Here is a 25,176-nt window from a genome sequence, read left to right on the forward strand (position 1 = left end):
TGATCTGTAATAAAGGTTATATTTTGGTGTATTTCGGTGATAGATTTGTAAATCACTTCTACTAAAAAATTGTAATCCTTCCAGTACTTATCAGCTGCTGTATTCTCCAGAGGAAGTTCTTTTCTTTTTTAATTTCTTTTCTGTCTGACCACAGTGCTCTCTGCTGACACCTCTGTCCATGTCAGAAACTGTTCAGAGCAGGAGAGGTTTGCTATGGGGATTTGCTCCTGCTCTGGACAGTTGCTGACATGGACAGAGGTGTCAGCAGAGAGTACTGTGGTCAGACTGAAAAGAACTACACAACTTCCTCTGTAGTATACAGCAACTGATAAGTACTGAAAGGAATAAGATTTTTATACAGAAGTATTTTACAAATCTGTTTAACTTTCTGGAACCAATTGATTTGAAAAATAAATAAAAGATATATATATATTTCACCAGAGTACCCCTTTAACCCCTTAAGGACCAGGCCATTTTACACCTTAGGACCAGAGCGTTTTTTGCACATCTGACCACTGTCACTTTAAACATTAATAACTCTGGGATGCTTTTACGTATCATTCTGATTCCGAGTCTGTTTTTTCGTGACATATTCTACTTTAACATGGTGGTAAAATTTTGTGGTAACTTGCATCATTTCATGGTGAAAAATCCCAAAATTTGATGAAGAAAAAGGAAAATTTAGCATTTTTCTAACTTTGAAGCTCTCTGCTTGTAAGGAAAATGGATATTCAAAATAATTTTGGACTTTATGTTGGCATCATAAAATTGATGAGTTTTTACTTTTGGAAGACACCAGAGGGCTTCAAAGGTCAGCAGCAATTTTCTAATTTTTCACAAAATTTTCAAACTCACTATTTTTCAGTGACCAGTTCAGTTTTGAAGTGGATTTGAAGGGTCTTCATATTAGAAATACCCCATAAAAGACCCCATTATAAAAACTGCACCTCCAAAGTATTCAAAATGACATTCAGTAAGTGTTTTAACCCTTTAGGTGTTTCACAGGAATAGCAGCAAAGTGAAGGAGAAAATTCAAAATCTTAATTTTTTACACTTGCATGTTCTTGTAGACCAAATTTTTGAATTTTTGCAAGGGGTAAAAGGAGAAAATGTTTACTGGTATTTGTAGCCCAATTTCTCTCGAGTAAGCACATACCTCATATGTCTATGTAAATTATTTGGCGGGTGCAGTAGAGGGCTCAGAAGCGAAGGAGCGAAAAGGGGATTTTGGAGAGAACATTTTTCTGAAATGGTTTTTGAAGGGCATGTCACCTTTAGGAAGCCCCTATGGTGTCAAAACAGCAAAAAAAAAACAAATCACATGGCATACCATTTTGGAAACTAGACCCCTCGGGGAACGTACAAGGGGTAAAGTGAACCTTAATACCCCACAGGTGATTCATGACTTTTGCAAATGTAAAAAGAATTTTGTTTTCCCAAAAATTTTACATTTTTAAAAAGGGTAATAGCAGAAAATACCCCCCAAAATTTGAAGCCAAATTTCTCCCGATTCAGAAAACACCCCATATGATGGTGAAAAGTGCTCTGCTGGCGCACTACAGGTCTCAGAAGAGGAGTAGTCACATTTGGCTTTTTGGAAGCAAATTTTGCTCTGGGGGCATGCCGCATTTAGGAAGCCCCTATGGTGCCTGGACAGCAAAAAAAAAAACACATGGGATTATATTTTGGAAACTATACCCCTTGGGGAACGTAACAAGGGGTAAAGTGAACCTTAATACCCCACAGGGGTTTCACGACTTTTGCATATGTTAAAAAAAAAATTTTTCGCGAAAATGCTTGGTTTCCCAAACATTTAACATTTTTACAAAGGGTTAAAGCAGAAATTACCCCCCAAAATTTGAAGCCCAATTTCTCCCGATTCAGAAAACACCCCATATGGGGGTGAAAAGTGGTCTGCTGGTGCACTACAGGTCTCAGAAGAGAAGGAGTCACATTTTGGCTTTTTGGAAGCAAATTTTGCTCTGGGGGCATGCCGCATTTAGGAAGCCCCTATGGTGCCAGGACAGCAAAAAAAAAAAACACATGGCATACCATTTTGGAAACTAGACCCCTTGGGGAAAGTAACAAGGGGTAAAGTGAACTTTAATACCCCACAGGGGTTTCCCCCCAAATTTCACATTTTTGCAAGGGTTAATAGCAGAAAAGACCCCCCAAAATTTGTAACCCCATCTCTTCTGAGTATGGAGGTACCCCATAAGTGGACGTCAAGCGCACTGCAGGGGCGCCACATTGCTCAGAAGAGAAGGAGTCACATTTGCAAACTTTGCTGAAATGGGGGGGACATGTCGCATTTAGGAAGCCCCTATGGTGCCAGGACAGCAAAATAACCCCCACATGGCATACCATTTTGGAATGTAGACCCCTTGAGGAACGTAACAAGGGGTACAGTGAGCATTTACCCCCCACTGGGGTCTGTCAGATTTTTGGAACAGTGGGCAGTACAAAATTTTTAATTTGCACAGCCCACTGTTCCAAAGATCTGTCAGACACCTGTGGGGTGTAAATTCTCACTGCACCCCTCATTACATTCCGTGAGGGGTGTAGTTTCCGAAATGGGGTCACATGTGGGGTTTTGTTTTTTTTGCGTTTGTCAAAACCGCTGTAACAATCAGCCACCCCTGTGCAAATCACCTCAAATGTACATGGTGCACTCTCCCTTCTGGGCCTTGTTGTGCGCCCCCAGAGCACTTTGCGTCCACATATGGGATATCTCCGTAGTCGGGAGAAATTGCATTACAAATTTTGGGGGGCTTTTTTCCCTTTTACCTCTTGTGAAAATGAAAAGTATAGGGCAACACCAGCATGTTAGTGTAAAAAAATTTATTTTTTTACACTAACAAGCTGGTGTAGACCCCAACTTCACCTTTTCATAAGGGGTGAAAGGAGAAAAAGCCCCCCAAAATTTGTAAGGCAATTTCTCCCGAGTACGGCGATACCCCATATGTGGCCCTAAACTGTTGCCTTGAAATACGCCATGCACATTTGAGGCCTGAATTAGGGATTTGCATAGGGGTGGACATAGGGGTATTCTACGCCAGTGATTCCCAAACAGGGTGCCTCCAGCTGTTGCAAAACAGCCAACGGCTGTCCGGCAATACTGGGAGTTGTTGGACAGCCAACGGCTGTCCGGCAATACTGGGAGTTGTTGTTTTGCAACAGCTGGAGGCTCCATTTTGGAAACAGTGGCGTACCAGACGTTTTTTCATTTTTATTGGGGAGGGGGGCTGTGTAGGGGTATGTGTATATGTAGTGTTTTTTACTTATTTTATTTTGTGTTAGTGTAGTGTTTTTAGGGTATAGTCACAAGGGCGGGGGATTACAGCGAGTTTCCCGCTGCGAGTTTGAGCTGCCACGCAAAATTTGCTGCATCACAAACCTGCAGCCTGACATTCACTGTAAGCCCCCTGTCCATGTGAATGTACCCTGTACATTCCCAGGGGGGACAGGACCTCCAGCTGTTGCAAAACTATAACTTCCAGCATGCACGGTCTATCAGTGCATGCTGGTAGTTATAGTTTTGCAACAGCTGGAGGCACACGGGTTGGGAAACACCGAGTTAGGAAACAGAAAATGTTTCCCAACCAGTGTGCCTCCAGTTGTTGCAAAACTACAACTCCCAGCATGCCCAGACAGGCGAAGGGCATATTGGGAGTAGTGGTTACGCAACAGCTGGAGGAGAACAGTTTGGGGACCACTGTGTAGTGGTGTCCAAGCTGTAGCCCTCCAGATGTTGCAAAACTACAACTCCCAGTATGCCAAAACTGTCCAGGCATGCTGGGAGTTGTAGTTCTGAAGGGCCAGATGTTACAGAACTACAACTCCCAGCATGCCTGGACAGTAAGGTCATGCAGAGGATGTGTAGTTTTGGAACATCTGGAAGGGCACAGTGGTCTCCAAACTGTGGACCTCCAGATGTTGCAAAACTGCAACTCCCAGCATGCCCAGACACCAAGGGCTGTCTGGGCATGCTGGGTGTTGCAGTATACACGGTCCCATTACAGCAATGCATGTTGCTTTACGGTGACGTGCATTGCTGTAAAGGGCCCAACCGCGGCTGAAGAGGAACTCACCTGTCGCCGCCGCTGCCGTCTTCATCGCCGGGATCCGGGTCTTCAGGGACAAGGTAAGTACTGGGGCCGGGCCCCAGCACTCCCCCGTCCCCCGCCACATCCTCCGGTCTTTCTCCCGCTCTGTCCGGACTTCCAGGGGCTGGGCAGGACGGGAGGAAGTAACCGCCCCCCCCCCCCCACCTCTGCGATTGGTCGGTTAGCTAACCGAGGAATCGCAGGGGATAGGAGGAGGTGGCAGGCTTGCCACCTCGCTCCTATACTTCAGCATGGTCCTGGCTGTCTGTGACAACCGGGATCATGCAAAATTACCGGGCGGTCTGGTCCCAGAGACCTGATCAGCCCGGTATCGCCGCAAATCGCTGGCACGATTTTGCCAGCCATTTGCGGCGATCGCCGACATGGGGGGCAGACATTGCCCCCCTCAGCGTTTGCCCTGGATCCCTGCTGAAGGATTTCAGCAGGGATCCGCTTCCGATCTCTGCCCGGCGCGCGGCAGGGACGAGAAACACCAGGACGTTCTGGAACGTCCTTGGTCCTTAAAGCCCAGGGTGCGGGGATGTTCCAGAATGTCTTTGGTCCTTAAGTGGTTAATACAGATACATAAAATAGTATCTTTCATATGACCTCATACCTATATACTTCATGAATCAAACAAGGGAGCACATGATTTCTATGATGCAAGACTAAAAGATTAAAGGGGTATTCCTGGCAAAAACTTTTTTATATATATCAACTGGCTCCAGAAAGTTAAACAGATTTGTAAATTACTTCTATTAAAAAATCTTAATCCTTTCAGTACTTATGAGCTTCTGAAGTTAAGGTTGTTCTTTTCTGTCTAAGTGCTCTCTGATGACACCTGTCTAGGGAAATGCCCAGTTTAGAAGAGGTTTGCTATGAGGATTTGCTTCTGAACTGGGCGGTTCCCGATACACGTGTCATCAGAGAGCACTTAGACAGAAAAGAACAACCTTAACTTCAGAAGCTCATAAGTACTGAAAGGATTAAGATTTTTTAATAGAAGTAATTTACAAATCTGTTTAAAGGGGTATTCCAGGCAAAACCTTTTTTTATATATATATCAACTGGCTCCGGAAAGTTAAACAGATTTGTAAATTACTTCTATTAAAAAATTTTAATCCTTCCAATAGTTATTAGCTTCTGAAGTTTTCTGTCTAACTGCTCAATGATGATGTCACGTCCCGGGAGCTGTGCATGATGGGAGAATATCCCCATAGGAACTGCACAGCTCCCGGGACGTGAGTCATCAGAGAGCAGTTAGACAGAAAACAACAACTCAACTTCAGAAGCTAATAACTATTGGAAGGATTAAGATTTTTTAACAGAAGTAATTTACAAATCTGTTAACTTTCCGGAGCCAGTTGATATATATAAAAAAGTTTTGGACTGGAATACCCCTTTAACTTTCTGGAGCCAGTTGATATATAAAAAAAAGTTTTTTCCTGGATAACCCCTTTAATAGTAGGCAAATATGCAGCAAAAACCAAACAAAAATGCACATGTAAAAAGTAGTGATGAACGGCAGGGGCCATATTCGAATTTTCGAAATTCGCATATTTGCTATGTTTGTTCTCTTTTTTTTTCCCCATATGAAAATTTGTAATGAAATTCACATAGTGCGCATGCGCGATTACTGTATTTATCGGCGTATAACACGCACTTTTTAGGCTAAAATTTTTTGCCTAAAGTCTATGTGCATGTTATACGCCGATACCGCCCCAGGAAAGGCAGGGGGAGAGAGGCCGTCGCTGCCCGCTTCTCTCCCCCTGCCTTCCCTGGGGTCTAGAGCCCTGCTGCCGGCCCTTCTCACCCCCTGGCTATCGGCGCCACTGCCCGTTGCCTCCCCCCATCCTCGGTGGCATAATTACCTGAGTCGGGTCCGCGCTGCTCCAGGCCTCCGGCGTGCGTGGTATACCCCGATAAATACGGTATATCTTTCACCTAAAAGAAGAGAGGGATCAATGTCATCTGACTGGAAGTGCCGAATTTTGCAAATATTTGCATATTTCCGCATATTCACAAAAAAATAAAATGAATATTCATCATTACGAATATATATCACTATAGTCAAAGTATTTGCGAAATCGCCAAGTGCCGATATTCGCGGTAAAAATTAGCATTTCGAATATTCACGCTCAACACTGTAAAGCCACCATTCCTATAGGAAACAATAAAGTGCAGGGGGTCATTTCCCATGGTCTCCTGTGTATTATATTATTTCCTCTGGGATATTAACCCAACCAGCACAGTATAAATGTGAGGATTCCAGTTCTTTGCATTATAACTCCTCCGCCTCATAGTCTGTGTCTGTAGAGACTTTAGAGGAGGTCTCCGCTGTTTGTCTATTACCATATCCAGGAAGGTGAGATCTGAATTAAGTAAGAAATTGTTTATTCTGTCTCTTCTTACCCTCGCATTTTTACCAGTTGGCATAAAATTAATTTCCTGAGACAGAATGCAGGATTTCCTAAATTTGTTTCCTCTGAGAAGCCCCTGTCCTGAGCTATCTGTTACAGCCCCCCGGGCAGAGGTGTCCGCTGCTACAGTAAACGGATACAAGTAGATGGCAGATAAGGGGCTGCAGAACTTTCCGTCCTTCAGCTGCTGTGTTATTCCACCCAAGGAATCTCATTCATTCTGCGTTTTCATGTGACAGCCCTGCTGGACGACACTAAAACTGAATTAACCAACGTCATCGTTTATTATCCTCTGTGCCTACAGTGCATTCAGAAAGTTTTCAGACCCTCTCGCTATTTTCACATTTTGTTATGTTGTGGCCTTGTGCTAAAATAAAAATACATTCACATTTTTCAATACCCCATAATGACAAAGTCAACAGAATGTTACAAATCTTTGCTAATTTGCTGAAAAGGAAAAACTAACATTTTGCACTGATATAAGTATTCAGACCCTTTACTCAGGACTTAGTTGAAGCCCATTTGGCAGTGATTACAGCCTCTAGTCTTTTTGAGTATGATGCCACAAGGTTTACACATCTGGATTTGTGTTTAGGTTCATTGTCTTGTTGGAAAGTGAGACGTTTGCCCCAGCCTGAGGTCCAGAGCACCTTAGATCAGATTTACATTAAAATAAAAAATTATCTTTGTACTTTGCCCCATTCAGCTTTCTCTCAACCCTGACCAGTCTCCCTGTCCTTGTTGCTGAAAAACACCCCCACAGCATGATGCTGCCACCACAATGCTTCACTGTAGAGATGGTATTGGGCAGGTGATGAGCGGTGGGTGCCTGGTTTCCTCCAGACAGGACACATAGAATTGAGGGCAAAAACTTTTTAGTTTTTTTTTATTAGACCAGAGAATCTTGTTTCTCAGTCTGAGAGTCCTTTAGGTGCTTTCTTGCAAACACCAGGCATCTTTCATGTGTCTGCCATAAAGCCCAGATTGGTGGAGGCTGCAGTAATGCTTGACCTTAAAATTTTCCCCCATCTGCACACAGGATCATTGGATCTCGGCCAGAGTGACAATTGGGTTCTTGGTTACCCCTGTTACCAAGGCCGCCCTTCTCCCTTATTACTTAGTTTAACCTCTTGGGGGTGCAGGGCATATGCATACGCTTTGCATCCCCAATCCTTAAGGACTCGGGGCATACCTGTACGCCCTGTTCCAGGTGGGTCCCGGTTGCTACGGGCAATTGGGCCGATGCCTGGCATTAACCCTTTAGATGCCAAAATAAAAGTTGATCACAGCTTCTAAAGTGAAAGTAAAAGAATCCAGTCAGCTCAGCGGAGCTGATCGGGACTATCACGACAAAATCGCGATGTCCCGATCAGCTTACCAGACGACGTGAGGGTCCTCACCTGCCTCTCCGTCGTCCGATTGGTGATCTACTGCTCCATGCCTGCGCAGCAGGCTAGAGCAGCAGAGCGCTGGTTACACTGACCAATGCTATGCAATGGCATAAATTTCACAGTGTATGCAATCAGAAGATTGCATGTTTTAGCCCCCTTAAAAATAAATACATAATGTAATAAAGAATAAAAATAATCATATGTGGTATCGCTGCGTGCATAAATGTCCAAACTTTTACAATATAAGATAAGCTAATCCGCATGGACGATGGCGTACATGTAAAAAAAATACCAAAGTTCAAAATTGTGCATTTTTGGTCACTTCATATACCATAAAAATATTAATAAAAAGTGATCAAAAAGTCCCATCAAAACAAAAATACCATAGATAACAACTACAGATGACGGCGCAAAAAATTAGCCCTCATACCGCCCCATACACGGAAAAAAAAAGTTATAGGGGTCAGAAGATGCCAATTTTAAACATACTAATTTTGGTGCATTTTTTTAAAGTATTAAAATAAAATAAAACCTATATAAATTTGGTATCCTTGTAACCGTATGGACCTACAGACTAAAGATAAGGTGTGATTTTTACCAAAAAGTACACTGTGTAGAAACGGGAGCCCCCAAAATTTACAAAATGGTGTTTTACAAAGTGATGTCATTCCAAAGTACAATTGGTACCGCGAAAAACAAGGCCTTATATGGGTCTGTAGGTGCAAAATTTTACACGTTATGATTTTTAGAAGGGAAGGAGGAAAACTAAAATGCAAAAACTAAAATTTGCTGAGTCCTTAAAGGGGTTATCCAGCATAAGGTGATTTTAGTACGTACCTGGCAGACAGTAATGGACATGCTTAGGAAGGCTCTGCGCTTGTCTTGGGGCTAAATGGCTATGTTGTGAGATTACCATAACACTGTGGCTAGCTTTTTGTGAACTGCTATTTCCTGTTTGACTTTTCTTTTTTTGACTACAAATCCCACAATGCCAACTTCCTCCCTCCCACACATCAGCTACCCACCCATTGAAACATAAATGAGCTGCATCCATTCAAATCAGGGTGCCTACAGTTGTTGCAGATCTCTCTCCCACCAAGCGATCGCTCCACCCATTGAAGCAGACAGGCTCCCTGTCATCAGCTGACTAGTGAGTCAGGTCTCAGCCGCATTGCAAGCTGGGAAAACAGTCATTTTGTATGCTGGTAAAAATAAATATTGGAGTGAAAATCACAGAAGAATTGTGAGAAAACCGTCACACACAGGTATAGACACTATATTATGAACTACACCAACTTTACAGCCCCTGTAGCATAGTCAAATAAAAAAAATTCCTGGAATACCCCTTTAAAGTGAAAATAGTCTGAGTCCCTAAGGGGTTAATGGGGCGACCAGCTCTAGGGAGAGTCCTGGTTGTTCAAAACTTCTTCTGTGGAAGAATTATGGAGGCTTCTGTGCTCTGATATGCATTGCCAGCTGTGAGACCTTATGCAGACAGGGCTGTGTTTTTCCAAATCCAGTGCAATAATCTAAATTTATAGGTGACTCCATTCTAGGTGTAGAAACATCTAAGAGATGATCCAGATATCTGGGAGGACACAGCTAAATTTCAAGTGTCATAGCAAAGCGTTTGAATACTTATGTTCATGGGTAATGTTAGCTTCTCCTAATAAATTAGCAAACATTTCTAAAATTCTATTTTCACATTATGAGTTATTGATATTTTTATTTAATTTAAAGGAGAACTCCGGAATATAAAAATTGTCCCCCATACTGCCGGCAGTAAAAAAATAAAGATGTACATACCTTCCTCTGCTCCCCCGGGGCCTCCGGTAACCGGCTCCGGAATCCACCGCAATCCACTTCCTGGTTGCCGGTGGTCGGAGAATCATACTGCGCTCAGTCAATCACCAGCCGCAGCAAAGTCAAACTCGGCCGGGGATAGGCTGAGCGGCAGTGTGAGAACGCTTCAGGACACAAAATCCTTCACTACACCGGCACCTGCGACCGGGGCCAAAAACGTTAAACTGCCGCTCAGCCTATGGCCGGCCGAGTCGGGACTTCACTGCGGCCGGTGATTGGCTGAGTGCAGTAAGACTCTCCGACCACCGGCAACCAGGAAGAGGATTGCGGCGGAGACCGGAGACGGTTACCGGAGGCCCCGGGGGAGCGGAGGAAGGTATGTACATCTTTATTTTTTTTTACTGCCGCCACGATGGGCGACAATTTTTATATTCCGGAGTTCTCCTTTAAGTGCAAGGCAGCAATAACATTTGAAAAAGTGAAAACTTTCTCAATGCACTGTATATTAATATTCAAGTAAGTTTAATGTGATTTTAGTAAATACATTAATAGTAATGTAATTAATATTAATACATGTCACACCCTACTCTAACATTCAGCTTGCTGTCAGTGAATGCAAACATTCTTGTTTACCAGAGGTTGGAAACCTGTCCTGATCAAATATTATTCACAGGTGATGGTTTGTTACAACTGTATCTAGTGTAGACAATCCTCTGTGAGGTTAACCATGTAGATTCTTGGCTGAAACATTGGACCTGCACTGATACATTGTAAAATCAGGAGACAGATATGTGCTGCTGTTTAGTTTACTTTGGATTGTATACAACTGTAACACATTTTCAGCTGTGAGACCAGAAGTCCTTCCGAAGGACAAACAAAAAAAAAAAAACAACAACTCTCTCTCTCTAGTACTATCTAAAGGTGGCTCCCCTTTAACCCCTTACATCTTATCCCCTAACCAAAAAAAAAAAAAAAGGTTCTTTATTCCGCCCCACCCACGGCTGCGGACCTGCCCGCCCCTAAGCGTCCGCCTGGTGGTTCCGCCGGGCCTGCACTGCTGTTAGTATGTGCTTTAGTGGCTGGGTGGCCAGGTCAGAGCCCACTTCTTCTTCAGCTACCAGAATTAGCCCTGCCTCAGGTGGCCACTGCTGATGTCAGTTGTTTAACCCTTAAAATGCTATGGCCAACAGCAATCATGGCATTTAAAAGTCTAAATGACAGGCCCCTTGCCTTGCAATCACCATAAGCCTCTGTGTTTGCCATGGTAGATAGTACTAGCAGAGCGGCAATTGAACTGATCGCATTGCATTGATCAGTATAAGCAATCTAATGATTGCTTATGAAGTTTTCTTAAAAAGTGTACAAAATATTTCTAAAAATGCTTTAAAAAATATTTAAAAAAAAATGTATAAGACATATTTGGTATTGCCGCATGCATATGTTTCTGAATTATTACAATAGAATATTACTGACCCTGCACAGTGAATGAATGGCATTATTAAAAACAAAATACCAAATGCCAGAACTGCCAATTTATATAAAAAAGTTATAGGGGGTCAAATTAGAAGTTATTTTGTATCACTGTAATAATACTGACCTACTGAATAAAGATGACATGTCAGTTATACGGTAAAGTGCACTGTGTAGAAACAAAATATAGATTTTTAGTTTTGTCATACATTTTAAGGTAAAATGAAATATCTTATTTACAAAGTACAAATGGTCCTGCAAAAAAATTATATAGATATGGCTCTGTGGATGGCAAATAGAAAAAAAATTTTAATGCAAAAATTTAATATGGCAGCATCCTCAAGGAGTTTCACATTAAAATGGACCAACAAAAGATACATCGTCATCCCCTTGCTGTATTCCAATATAATCACTGATGGTTATGTTGCTGGCTGCAATATAGTGACACGTGAGAGTCCTCTAGTGTTGGACCTCTGTACCAACAGCAGGTTCAGCCCCGCTCTCCAGAGGTTCAGTGCCATTATTAACTTTTACACCGCTGCTCAGTTTTGAGGGGAAGAGAAATAGAAGTTTTGGTCTCCCCGATCTGAATATACAACTGCAGCTTTAATCCCTCTCTGGCTCTCAAATGAGGCTAATGAATAATCAGAGATTTCGCCTCCACTTGTGTGTCGGGGGGAGGGCACATTAAGAATGAAGTGAGAAATTTATTGGGACACGGGAAGTGTTTCCTGGATTTCTCCGAATGTATTTACTTGAAACATGTGGCATTAATTGCAGTTCTTTATCCTGTATAAACATCTGCATTGTTTTCAGGCTCAGGAAGGAAGTGGAGACATATAAACTATTGTCCGATTTGAACACCCTCCTTTTAATCTAAAGGAATTATTTTGACGTGGCATTAAACAAATGTGTGGGGGAGGGGCACTATGATAAATCTTACTGGCACTTCAGCAACGTATCTGTGAAAGGATCTGAACCATGATTTTTTTGCCAAATCGTGTTATTTTACAGAAGCGGCTGTCTGCCGAATGCTCTTTTGGCTGGAAACTGTTTCTATGGTTTCCTCCAAACATGAACGGCTTAGTGTTTGTGTTTTGGTGATAGGTAAGATAAGCTCTGGTGGCAGCTGACCTCTCGCAGAACAAAAGGATTGGACAGTTAAAATCCAACATGCCCAATCCCTGTCTTCTTCAACATTGTTGTCACGATGCCGGCTGGCAGGTAGTGGATCCTCTGTGCCAGAGAGGGATTGGCGAGGACCGCGCTAGTGGATCGGTTCTAAGTCACTACTGGTATTCACCAAAGCCCGCCGCAAAGCGGGATGGTCTTGCTGCGGCGGTAGTGACCAGGTCGTATCCACTAGCAACGGCTCAACCTCTCTGACTGCTGAAGATAGGCGCGGTACAAGGGAGTAGACAGAAGCAAGGTCGGACGTAGCAGAAGGTCGGGGCAGGCAGCAAGGATCGTAGTCGGGGGCAACGGCAGGAGGTCTGGAACACAGGCTAGGAACACACAAGGAAACGCTTTCACTGGCACAATGGCAACAAGATCCGGCAAGGGAGTGAAGGGGAAGTGAGGTATAAATAGGGAGTGCACAGGTGAACACACTAATTGGAACCACTGCGCCAATCAGCGGCGCAGTGGCCCTTTAAATCGCAGAGACCCGGCGCGCGCGCGCCCTAGGGAGCGGGGCCGCGCGCGCCGGGACAGGACAGACGGAGAGCGAGTCAGGTACGGGAGCCGGGATGCGCATCGCGAGCGGGCGCTACCCGCATCGCGAATCGCATCCCGGCTGGAGACGGTATCGCAGCGCACCGGGTCAGTGGAGCTGCCCGGAGCGCTGCGGTAGCGAGAGAGAAGCGAGCGCTCCGGGGAGGAGCGGGGACCCGGAGCGCTCGGCGTAACAATTGTCTTGGGATAGTCGGTAGGCCAAGGTAGAAATAACAGTGGTCTGGGCCCTCCAAAATTGGCAGTTTATAGGGGTCTTCAACCCGTTAATGACACACACTGTAAATGTATGATGCTGTAGTGAGCTACTTCTCAGAGAAATTGCTCAGAGAAATTTACAAAATTCAAGCTGCTAAGCACTGATCTGTATCCTGGGCAGTGAGGCTGCCAAGTCATGACGGCCTCACTGTCCAGGATACAGATAAGCACCTAGAAGCTTGAATTTTGTTTATTTCTCTGAGCATCTTTCTACCGAATCAGCGCTGCTGACTCCGGACAAGCCACGGTTGCAGATCTAAGCCACCATCACATTTAACCAGACGTCTTCTGATGTGTTGTGCTCTTAGCACAAGCCCTCATGGTGAGTGATAATCCACATATCATTTATTACAAATTGTTTGACATATTACACTAGGGGCGCGTATCCCTTTCTTTTGTGTTTTTTTTTTCTGTGTACTTCTTACACAATGGCATAATTTATGGTGTTGCAATGCCATGATCAAAGCTGATCATGGCATCTATAAGCAAAAAGAAGGAGCCAGAGGGCTCATAGGACCCCCACAGTGCGATCACAGGGGACCGATGGGTGAATGGTAGCCAGACACCTCATATGTCAGAAATAAAATAATAAAAAGCAATGAAAAAGTGTCATCAAAACAAAAATAACAGAAAAATAATAATAAAACTATATCAATAGAGCTGCGCTTTTAGACACACAGGTCAGCCTTCTGAGTTCTGAAGAAGAAGTCTTTACCCTGAAAACATATTTACCAGTCAATGCTATTGTGGCTTTCATTGTTTCTTGGAGACTGTGTGTGTGTCAGTGCAGCTCTATTGGTATAGTTTTTTTCTGTTGCGATTGGTTACTCTCGACTAAGGCTGCATTCACATCTCGTTTTTGCAATATGGTTCCCGTATCAGGTTCTTTGTAAAAAAAACGTATGTCTCAAAACAAGACCGAACCATATACAACCGTATACACCTCTGTACGGTTTTAAATAGCATACGGTTTAATAAGTTTAAAAAAAAACTGATACGGTTTTATGTTTGTCTTTAATTAAAGGACAACTGTAGTGGAACACTTTTATATATTCCCGTGACTCGAAAATAAACAAAATAAACTTCTACATACCTTCCTACGAGCCCCCGTTGGTCTGGCAGAGGCCTCACGGTCCAGCAGTGCTGACGTCATTCCACTTCCTGGGGACGGGGACGCCGCAGAGTCGTCGGTGTATCACCGGCCGTAGCGATGTCCCGCCCCGGCCTGTGATAGGCTGAGCCCACTGTCATGTAAGGAGCTCTGGCCGGCTTTTTACATGACAGTGGGCTCAGCCTATCACAGGCCGGGGCGGGACATCGCTGCGGCCAGTGATACGCCGACGGCTCTGCGGCATCCCCGTCTCCAGGAAATGGAATGAGGTCAGCACTGCTGGACCGTGAGGCCTGTGCCGGACCAACGGGGGCTCGTAGTAAGGTATGTATACGTTTATTTTGTTTATTTTTGAGGCCCGGACACGGGAATATATAAAATTGTTCCACTACAGTTGTCCTTTAAATAAAGTTCTTCTTGTACTATTAGTGGGAAGAACTTTCGGCGTACACTGCGCATGTGCAAACTGCAAAACCGTATTGTGCAAACATGATGGAACCGTACGCACATACTGTTCAGTACGGTTCCCATAGACCACCATTTATTAAAAAAAAATGTATGCGGGTTGTATCAGTTTTTTCACCAGGACATAAAACCGTAGTAGACTACGGTTTTGTGTACGGGAAAAAAAACGAATAAAACCGTAAATGATGCAAAACGTACACAACCGGATGCTACGTTTTGCATATGGTTTTCAATGACATGTCTATACATACGGTTTGCAATATGGTTCCATATGGATTTTACACTGAAACCGGATACGGGAACCATATTGCAAAAACGAGATGTGAATGCAGCCTAACTTGAGTTTTCGGCATTTCGGCATGAGTGGTCCCCTATGTTCTTTTCCCGGAGTGAGATATACTGTGATATTGGGTGTTGTGGCTGCACCACAACCCCCTCAGGTGAGCATTCTACACATCAGACTTATGCGTGTGATTTGCTCTTAGGCTAGGTTCAGACTACGGAATTTCCGCCTGCAATTCCTCTTTGAAATTGCAGGCGAAAATTCCGCTTGTTAAAATGTATAGTGTAGTGAATGGGTTTCCATTCACAAATTCACACTTCGGAATTTGTGAACGGAAATTCCACTTGGAAATTTCCGCCTGAAGAAAGGAGTTGCTCTTTCTTCAGGCGGAAATCCGCGCGGAACACATTGCAGTCTAATGGAGACTGCAGTGTCCGCGCGGTCCTAGCGCCGACTGATTCAGTCAGCGCTGGCCGCACTCGGAATCTCCGGGCGGAAATTTTCTGCCCGGAGATTCCGTAGTCTGAACCTAGCCTAAATGTTTCACCATATGAGGTGCTCCATCTTATAGTTTTTTCTATCTAAACAAAAAAGGTACGATACAAACTACAGATCACAGAACAAAAATAAGTTCTCATACAGCCCTATATACAGACAAATAAAAAAGTTATAGGGATCAGAATAGGACATATTAAGCATACTTATTTTGTCAAAAAAGTTTGACATTTTAATCATATTGATCCACAGAATAAAGATAACATGTCGGCTTTACCATAAAGTGCACTACATAACAAAAAAAAAAAAGTTGCTAAATTTTGTACCCCTCCCAAAAAAATAAAAAATTTTTTTTTTTTTATTGCTACGCCATACATTTTATGGGAAAATAAAGTGTTAGTGTGAATTACAATTGGTCGTGCAAAAAACAAGCCCTCCTATGAGTCTTTGGATGGAGAAACAAAAGTCTAGGAGAAAAAAACAAAAATGGGTTGTGTCCAAAAGAGGTTAAAGGAAAACTCGAACTTTTTTTTTTTTTTTTTTTAAGGCAAGGCCTACATAGCGACTTTGCCACAGGGTAGGTTTTGTCAACTGCTATCCAAAAATCGGCAGTGATCCATCCAAGATGGCTTCTAATCCTGACAGCATGAAGGCTTTGACAAGACTACATTTTTTCCAATACAGGAACCTTTGGCTATGGAACACTTTTTGTAAATAAATTGGATGACAGACGACAGCATTTTTATCTGGTCAATAGACTGTCAAAAATTTGGTATTGCCCCCTAAGGTAAAGTCTAAACAATTCCCCATTAGGCCTCGCCCACACGGTGGGATCCAGCAGAAAAATTCTGCTCGGAAATTCTGTTGCAGCAGATTCCTCTTGTTTTAATGGGATTCTGTTGCACCGTGTGAACTTAGCCTTACCGGAACCCCGTTATTAAACTAGAACTGCTAACAAAGAATGGCTCATGATTTGAAGGACCTGAATCGTCCATATAATACAGGAAAGACACCTCATTCCAATGTCCGGTGCCGGTCCGGCGAGTCCAATCAGACAGCGTTCAAACTGATGCGACGAATGATTGTTAACTGTCCCATGTATATGAATGGGATCAGTTCTGCTATCAGTTTCCCTCCGGTCCATGCACGCAGCCGGACAACTGATATATGTAAAGGAGGCCTTAGTGTTAATATGGGGACGTACAGTAGGTAATGGTGAAATCTGCATGAACTTTGTATGTTTTTTCCTATGTTCATTGGCATTCTATGACATAACTCCAGTATCTGTGTGTGAAATGTTATGTTACATCTGCTGCGGAGTGATTTCTCTTTAATAATTTTTTTCTTGCTGTAATACTCATTCTATGGCTAAATTTTTGTCCAATTAAAAGGAAAAAAAGTGTTCATCTCTGTATAGCAGCTGGCTATCCACAGGAACAATCGGCCATTGTTGCTTTTCTAACCTCTCATAAAGCAGCATTGTTTCTTGCCATGTATCACCTTGCTGACTCCATGGTGGTGACCTTTCACCTTTTATGCTCATAGGTGGCCCTGGTACAATGGACTGAGAGCGTGGGGCTGACGCTGGTGGGAAGGGACCAGTCTTCCATGCAGCTGAGGACACCTGGTGGTCAAATCATGAACTTCACCATTCTGCAGATCTTCCCCTTTACCTATGAAAGCAAAAGGATGGGCATCATAGTGCGGGTAAGTCATTCGGGGCCAGATTACAGGTATGTGTGTAGAAGTAGAAAAAAGACCAGAGGACGGTGCCTCGTGCATTACCCTAGATAGAGAAGGGGGGTGTCCCTTGTGGAAGGGGTGCAGGCTCTATACATTGGCCGCTCACCCTGAGCGTATAGGAAATACGCATATCACCCCGTATAGGGGTTATGAAGATGGTGTGGATCTGTGCAGCCCAAAACGTCCCAGGAACGACCAGCTGGTGTCCTGTGAAGGTACTGGATAGGAGGAATGAAAAAATTGACCTTGGCAGCAGGCGCTCAGTAATCCAATAGGAAGTGTCACACTCAGGTCACGGAGTTGTAGAGTTCAGCAACTTTATTTGATGTACAACAATACAGCAATAACGCGTTTCGGGGTGAAACTACCCCTTCAGATTGACAGAAGTACATCAATCTGAAGGGGTAGTTTCACCCCGAAACGCGTCATTGTGATATTGCTGTATTGCTGTACATCAAATAAAGTTGCTGAACTCTGCAACTCGGTGACCTGAGTGTGACACTTCCTATTGAATTACTGAGCGCCTGCTGCCAAGGTCAATTTTTTCAATCCTCCTATCCAGATTACAGGTATGTTACTGGGTGCCACAGTGCAGTTAAGTCACAGTATGAGAAAATGGTGACAAATCGAAACGCCAGCATTGCGCAACTCCTTCCCGACATTTGATGTTCATGTATGTCAAAATGTAAGGCAGAGAGCATGGAGTGTGCTCAGGCGCTGATCCTACTGTATACACAAGCAGATACCAGCTGTGTATTACTATTTAAACCACTTGATCAGTGGTCTCCATGTGGACCTCGAGATCTTGCAAAACTACAACTCCCAGCATGCCCGGACAGCCACCGGCTGTCCGGGAATGCTGGAAGTTGTAGTTTTGCAACATCTCGTGGTCCACTGTATGGAGACCACTGCACTAGATACTGCAGTAAATAGCAATCACTACACCTAAGTATTTAAAAAGAGGGAGGCACTCGTGTTCATGCTGTGCAGAGCATGTAGATGGAAGCCAAGGTACAGGCCTCTCATTGTAGCACTTTTATTACAGCTTAACAGAGGCTTAAAGGGTAACTCCACATCTCCCAGCTTTATGCTACGTTCATCGTTTTTGGAGTACCCCTTAAGTAGGATTGCTGTCAAAAGTCCAACACATTGCAATTGCATTGCACAAGTGATTGACGCCCCCTAGTGATGAATTCCCATAGTGTTATTTAAGCATTGAGTTATGTAAAGTAATAAAATGCCCACAAAATATGAATGCTTACAAAAAAGAGCTTTTCCCATTTACAAAAAAAAAAAAAAAAAACCAGCGTCCTAAAACTATTGGTATCACTGTATCCATAAAAAATAAAAAACACAAAAATGATGAAATTGCTATTAACCTAACATTATACATATAAAATTTGACGAAACAAACGATGTTGGTTGCGAGTTGGAAAAACAATTACTATAAATAAAAAAAATAAACCTGCACATAATAAAATTAAAAAAGGAAAAAATAATTGCTATACTGAAAATAGTGCAGTGGGTCATCGAAAAGATGCTGCAAATTGTCTTTTGGTAGCCCCAGAAATAATAATAATAATTAGAGATGAGCGAACTTACAGTAAATTCGATTCGTCACAAACTTCTCGGCTCGGCGGTTACTGACTTTTCCTGCATAAATTAGTTCAGCTTTCCGGTGCTCCGGTGGGCTGGAAAAGGTGGATACAGTCCTAGCAAAGAGTCTCCTAGGACTGTATCCACCTTTTCCAGCCCACCGGAGAACCTGAAAGCTGAACTAATTTATGCAGGAAAAGTCATCAACTGCCGAGCCGAGAAGTTCGTGACGAATCGAATTTACTGTAAGTTCGCTCATCTCTAATAATAATGATAAAAATAATAATAATAAAAAAGCTAGAGCTGTTGAACTACCACATGTTCATGATTAGTAAAAGCTTTTAGGACTGAAACACTCTTGTTAAAGAAGATGTCCAGTGCTAAGCAATTTATCCACTATCTGCAGGATAGGGGATAAATGTCTGATCGCGAGGGGTCCCAGCGGTCGGATCTCCCATACGGGACCCCGACTCTGCCCCAGCTGTGCTGCTGTGTGTGACGTTTTTGCACATAGCAGGTCAGCTGGTTCAAACATGCCCCCTCCATTCATCTCTATGGGAGAGACGGTTGACACAGGAACGTTCTGCTTCTCCCATAGAGATGAATGGAGGGGGCATGTTTTTACCAGCAGACCTGCTGGGTACAAAACACGCTTTGGCAGCACAGAGCCGAGGCCCCCTATGGGAGATTGCAGGGGGTCCCGGCGGTCAGCCCACTGTGATCAGACATTTATCCTTTTCCCCTTTGGAAGACAGGGATTAAAAAAAATATACAAAATTCTGTCATTAAAATGATAGGATGGGATTAAAGCTGCTCTTTGGGATGGATTACACTACTAAATATTGCAGACCCCAAAAATAAAGAAAAATCATATGAACAACGGTGTTGTGGGTACTAAGTGATTTATTGTAATGCATGGACATGATAAATGAAGTTAGAAGTTTTTCAACTGCAGTTACTGGATCTGTTGTTGTTTGTTCTACAAGAAAAATAAATAATATACCTTTTAGTAGCCAGAAAACACAATAAAAAATGGATAAAAACACTTTAAAGTACTCAACACTGAGCTGGATCCAACTAAACATGTGAGGGCAGACGGGCACATCCTCAAGTTGGCACATGTCTGTAGAGTATGCACAAAGCATAGCTAACCATTTGTAATCCTTGCCCAAATAGCACTAAAATCAAGCAGTGGTATGGGCAAATGAAGTGCTCAGTGCTGGTACATTAGTTGTACAGTCATCAGTTTATATTCTGTATGTATATATTTGCTGGAATAGTCCCAAAACAGCTTTTGAACACTGGAAATAAATTGCACAACTGGAGCTATGTTCTGGCCCTAACTGTAGTCCAAATAGTCATTAAAGGGGTATTCCAGGCAAAAACATTTTATCCCCTATCCAAAAGATAGGGGATAAGATGTCTGATCGCAGGGGGCCCGATGCTGAGACCCCCGGCGATCTCCCTGCAGCATTCTATGTGGGTGCTGAATCTCCAGTTTCGGAAACCTCCAGGTTTCCAGGACTGGGGACGTGGCACCACGTCCCCTCCATTCATGTCTATGGGAGGGGGCGTCACGGCTGCAGGGAGATCACGGGGGGTCTCAGCAGCGGACCCCCCACGATCAGACATCTTATCCCCTATCTTTTGGATAGGGGATAAAATGTTTTTGCCCGGAATATCCCTTTAACAGAAAGAAAAAATATCAAAGACCATATGAAGATGAGCACTAGAGATGAGCGAAGTTACAGTAAATTAGATTCGTCACGAACTTCTCGGCTCAGCAGTTGATGACTTTTCCTGCATAAATTAGTTCAGCTTTCAGGTGTTCCCGTGGGCTGGAAAAGGTGGATACAGTCCTAGGAGACTCTTTCCTAGGAATGTATCCACCTTTTCCAGCCCACCGGAGCACCTGAAGGCTGAACTCATTTACGCAGGATAAGTCATCAACTGCCGAGCCGAGAAGTTCGTGACTAATCGAATTTACTGTAATTTCGCTCATCTCTAATGAGCACCAAGGACAGAAAAAAGGTCCGGAGAGGCAAAACACTGTATAGGGATATACCGTATAAGCCAAGGATGCCAGGCAGGCATCAGATGGAAATGAAAACTAAATAATTATCACATTGACACGTGCCCCCCAACAGAACCACAAGCGTTCATCCTCAGGGGGTTCTTTGGGATGCAAACATAGATGTTCTCTTTAGGATAGTACCCCACCAACTTAACAACCCCCTCTCTGGACATTGTGTACTCCCTGGGGCAGGTTTAATGCAGACAATCCATCCTATACATGTGAATGGGGTTGTTTCTACATCATTTCTGCAAACCCTATTCAGATATATATGGAAGTCCTTCCCCTGTGAACATACCCAAAGTAGTCTGTTAAAGGGGTATTCCAGGAAAAAACTTTTTTTTATATACCAACTGGATCCAGAAAGTTAAACAGATTTGTAAATTACTTCTATTAAAAAATCTTAATCCTTTCAATAATTATCAGCTGCTTAAGTTGAGTTGTTGTTTTCTGTCTGGCAACAGTGCTCTTTGCTGACATCTGTGCTTGTCTCGGGAACTGAACAAAGTAGAAGAGGTTTGCTATGGGGATTTGCTTCTAAACTGGGCGGTTCCCGAGACACGTGTCATCAGAGAGCACTTAGACAGAAAAGAACAACTCAACTTCAGCAGCTCATAAGTACTGAAAGGATCAAGATTTTTTAATAGAAGTAATTTACAAATCTGTTTAACTTTCTGGAGTCAGTTGATATGTAAAAAAAATAAATAATAATTTCCTGGATAACCCCCTTTAAAGCAGTTCCAAATACCCCAGAGCTACAATTGATCACACACATTACTAGACTGTGGTGGTGATCATTATTACTAAATGACATAGCTTTACATCTTTTGTTAGTGTAAGACGAATTACACAATGATACAAGAGATACTGGTATATAGCTTCAGCAGATGATGATAGTGTGAACAGACCCTTGTAGAAACATATCAAGGAAAGATTGAGTAGAGATTATAAAAGATGTTTAAAGGGGTACTCTGGTGAAAAGCAAATGTTTTTATAACAACAGGGGCCAGAAAGTTAAACAGATTTGTAAATTATTTCTATATAAAAATCTTAATCCTTCCAGTACTTATCAGCTGCTGTATGCTCCACAGGAAGTTGAATAAGTTGACACCTCTGTCCATGTCAGGAACTTCCCAAAGTAGAAGCAAATCCCCACAGAAAACCTCTTCTGATCGGGACAGTTCCTGACATGGACAGAGGTGTCAGCAGAGAGCACTGTGGTCAGACTGGCAAGAACGGTACGACTTTTTCTGTAGTATACAGCAGCTGATAAGTACTGGAAGGATTAAGATTTTTTAATAGAAGTCATTTACAAATCTATCATATCATCATATTTCCTATTTATGGTTAGACTGCTGAGGACTGAGTATCCCCTTTTTTTTCTAATTTACAAATCTGTATAACTTTCTGGCACCAGTTGATTTGAAAACCTATGTTTCCACCGGAGTACCCCTTTAATGATATTCGGCAAACTTGCTGTCAATGAACAGAAATTGTTTTCGTTGAGAGAACCCACCATGATTCTGTCCAAATCATACCGCTGCAGGGCTCTTTATAGCCACCCAGACACGTTATTAGATATGATCATGACAGGTTTTCAGCCTCTGGATGTAAATAAGAATGTTTTCATTCAGTGACTGCTAACAGGGATCTTGAAGACAGTGGGAAACTGAAACACAAACTCTATTACTACAAACTTTCAGAAGTATTTAATGCACATAAAAAGCCAGGGACATCACTGTTCACAGGATGTGATGATATTGAGGGCACTGTGACTGTCTAGACCAGTGGTCTTCAACCTGCGGACCTCCAGATGTTGCAAAACTACAACTCCCAACATGCCCGGACAGCCATCGGCTGTCCGGGCATGCTGGGAGTTGTAGTTTTGAAACATCTGGAGGTCCGCAGGTTGAAGACCACTGGACTAGACTATTGGGGTACACAGGAATCTTGACCAGGCCTCAGTTATGGGGATCCATGTCTGGTTTAGATGCTTTCCATGGCACAGTGAATGCCAACCTCTGCTGTGATCCACCGTAAACATGAGAATGTTCTAACCTCCCCTTGAACCAGGGCAGAGGAAGTGACTCACGCAGGGGTCGCTGACACACTATTTGTGTTGGAGAAAGCAGTGAGGGTTTGTATAGCCACACTAGTGCGCAGGAAGCCGGCACTGCTCCATTTCCTACATACATGTCATTACACACCTCCAATAATAACAGCTCCTCTACGGCTGATTACGGTGGCTGTAACCCCCTCACCTCTTATCGCTGCTGTGGTATTCAGCGCAGCCGCAACTATGTCACTGCTTACATGCGCATTCTGTTATGTCACTGCTCAAGAAAGATGATATTTAGCATGGTATTTGTCTGGGTTGTCCTGGTTACTGTATAGCAGTGTTTCCCAACAGGGTGCCTCCAGCTGTTGCAAAACTACAACTCCCAGAATGCCCGGACAGATGCTGGGAGTTGTAGTTTTGCAACAGCTGGAGGCACCCTTGTGGTGTCCCGGCACCAGATTGCATCCGTTGCCTTGTGGTGAGGTCGTCAGAGTCCCTAGGTGTAGGTGGGGTCCTCATCCTTAGCTAGCCCCTTGTCACTCCTTTTGTAATTACAATTATTTAAATTTAATGTGTATATATTTGTATAGTAAGTGTACTTACCTAGTTAGTGTCGCAGGACCTGCGGGTCACATGATGCGTTCCAAAGACTCTATGGTTTCTGTGTATAGGACCTTTGGAGGAAGTCAGGTGTTCATTCATCAGGCTATGTAACAGCGAGTGACAGCTGACAATGGACCAATCCAAAAAGGCCCCGCCCCTGCCCATATAAGGGCGCGGCGAGCATGGCTCGCTCTCTTGTTCCTGCGCTGTTGATAGGGAAGGATCTGCGCTGCTGTCATCAGTGAGTTTAGGCCCGAGCCTTGCGGCGACGGCTGATCTTTACTAAACCTTGAGTGTAATCAATCCCTACACACTCTGCAAGATCACCAAACCCTATCTAACCCCTAAATCCGGACGGATCTTCGCAAATTCCCCTAAAGTCTGAGACTTATATGAAAAGTCAATGTCCGCAACAACTGTCAGTCACTGAGGTGTATGGAGACTGTATTAATGAGACTGTTACTGTTCATTGGATGTACCGCAAGTCTTTAAGTAAAGTTTATCCAAGTTCAAGATCATCTACCTTGTGGACCTTCAGTCATTATTCATATGCACCTATCGTTACTGGGAAGGGCGGCGATAGGCGGGAGAATTACTTCAGAATACTAGCCCTCAGCCTGGCGTCACGTGTGCTAGGGTTAACCTTAACCCCAGATATACTGAAGCAACACCCTGACTACACTCCCCCTACCCCAGAGGCATACCACACCCTGGTTGGGAAGTATTAATGCATAGTGATATGACATGACAGACACACTGAACATTTCCTTCTAAAATAAAATGCCTGATGTATGTGTCCTCAATAAACGACCTATCCCTGACTTACAAAGTACGTTTCCCAGCAGACATGACATCACTGAAGCCTGCTGGGGGACCACTTCCGCCCTCACATGGTTGCAGTGCTGTGATAAATAGAAGACCTCAGGCTCTGTGCATGTTTCAGTCTGTGATGCTATCAGTGAGGCTCTCCAACAGGTTTGAGTCTGTGCAGCTTTCTGTGAGAATCTGTGGAGCTTTCACTTTCTGTGCAGCTGTCAATCAGTACATAGAGAAACACTTCCTGAGTTTGGACTCCTGCCAAGCCAGGAGGAGACCAAATTTACTGTATTAATTGTGGCAGGGAACAGAACCCCTCCACCTAGTGGCTGTTTTTTCTATTACATTTTAAACATATTTAGGTTGATAATTTTAAAAGCAAGTGAAAGGGAAAGTGTCTGCTAATTACACAAGGGACACTATATTAAAAGTTTTATTTGGTGACAGGTACTCTTTAAAGGGGTTCTCCGGTGCTTAGACATCTTATCCCCTATCCAAAGGATAGGGGATAAGATGCCTGTTCGCGGGAGTCCCGAAGCTGGGGACGCCCGGGATCATGCACACGGCACCCTGTTTGTAATCAGTCCCCGGAGCGTGTTCGGCTATCACGCTCCCTCCCGTAGGCTTGCATTGAGGGGTGGAGCGTGACGTTACATGGGGGCGGAGGCGTGACATCACACGCCACCCGCCCTGTAGTCGCTGGTAATCAGACCCGGAGCGAACACGCTCCGGGGACTGATTACAAACGGGGT

General features: G+C 43.6%; 1 protein-coding gene across 1 annotated transcript in view; it reads left to right on the top strand.

Moving 5' to 3' along the window:
* Positions 1-25,176, top strand: part of ATP9A (ATPase phospholipid transporting 9A (putative)) — a 127,734-nt gene that overhangs the window by 68,292 nt on the left and 34,266 nt on the right. The window contains exon 15 of the mRNA XM_056548366.1: positions 17,079-17,240. Within this exon, the coding sequence (XP_056404341.1) occupies positions 17,079-17,240 (162 nt within the window). The remainder of the gene's footprint in view (positions 1-17,078; positions 17,241-25,176) is intronic.

Source organism: Hyla sarda, chromosome 12 (assembly GCF_029499605.1).
Source record: "Hyla sarda isolate aHylSar1 chromosome 12, aHylSar1.hap1, whole genome shotgun sequence".
Classification (NCBI taxonomy): Eukaryota; Metazoa; Chordata; class Amphibia; order Anura; family Hylidae; genus Hyla; species Hyla sarda.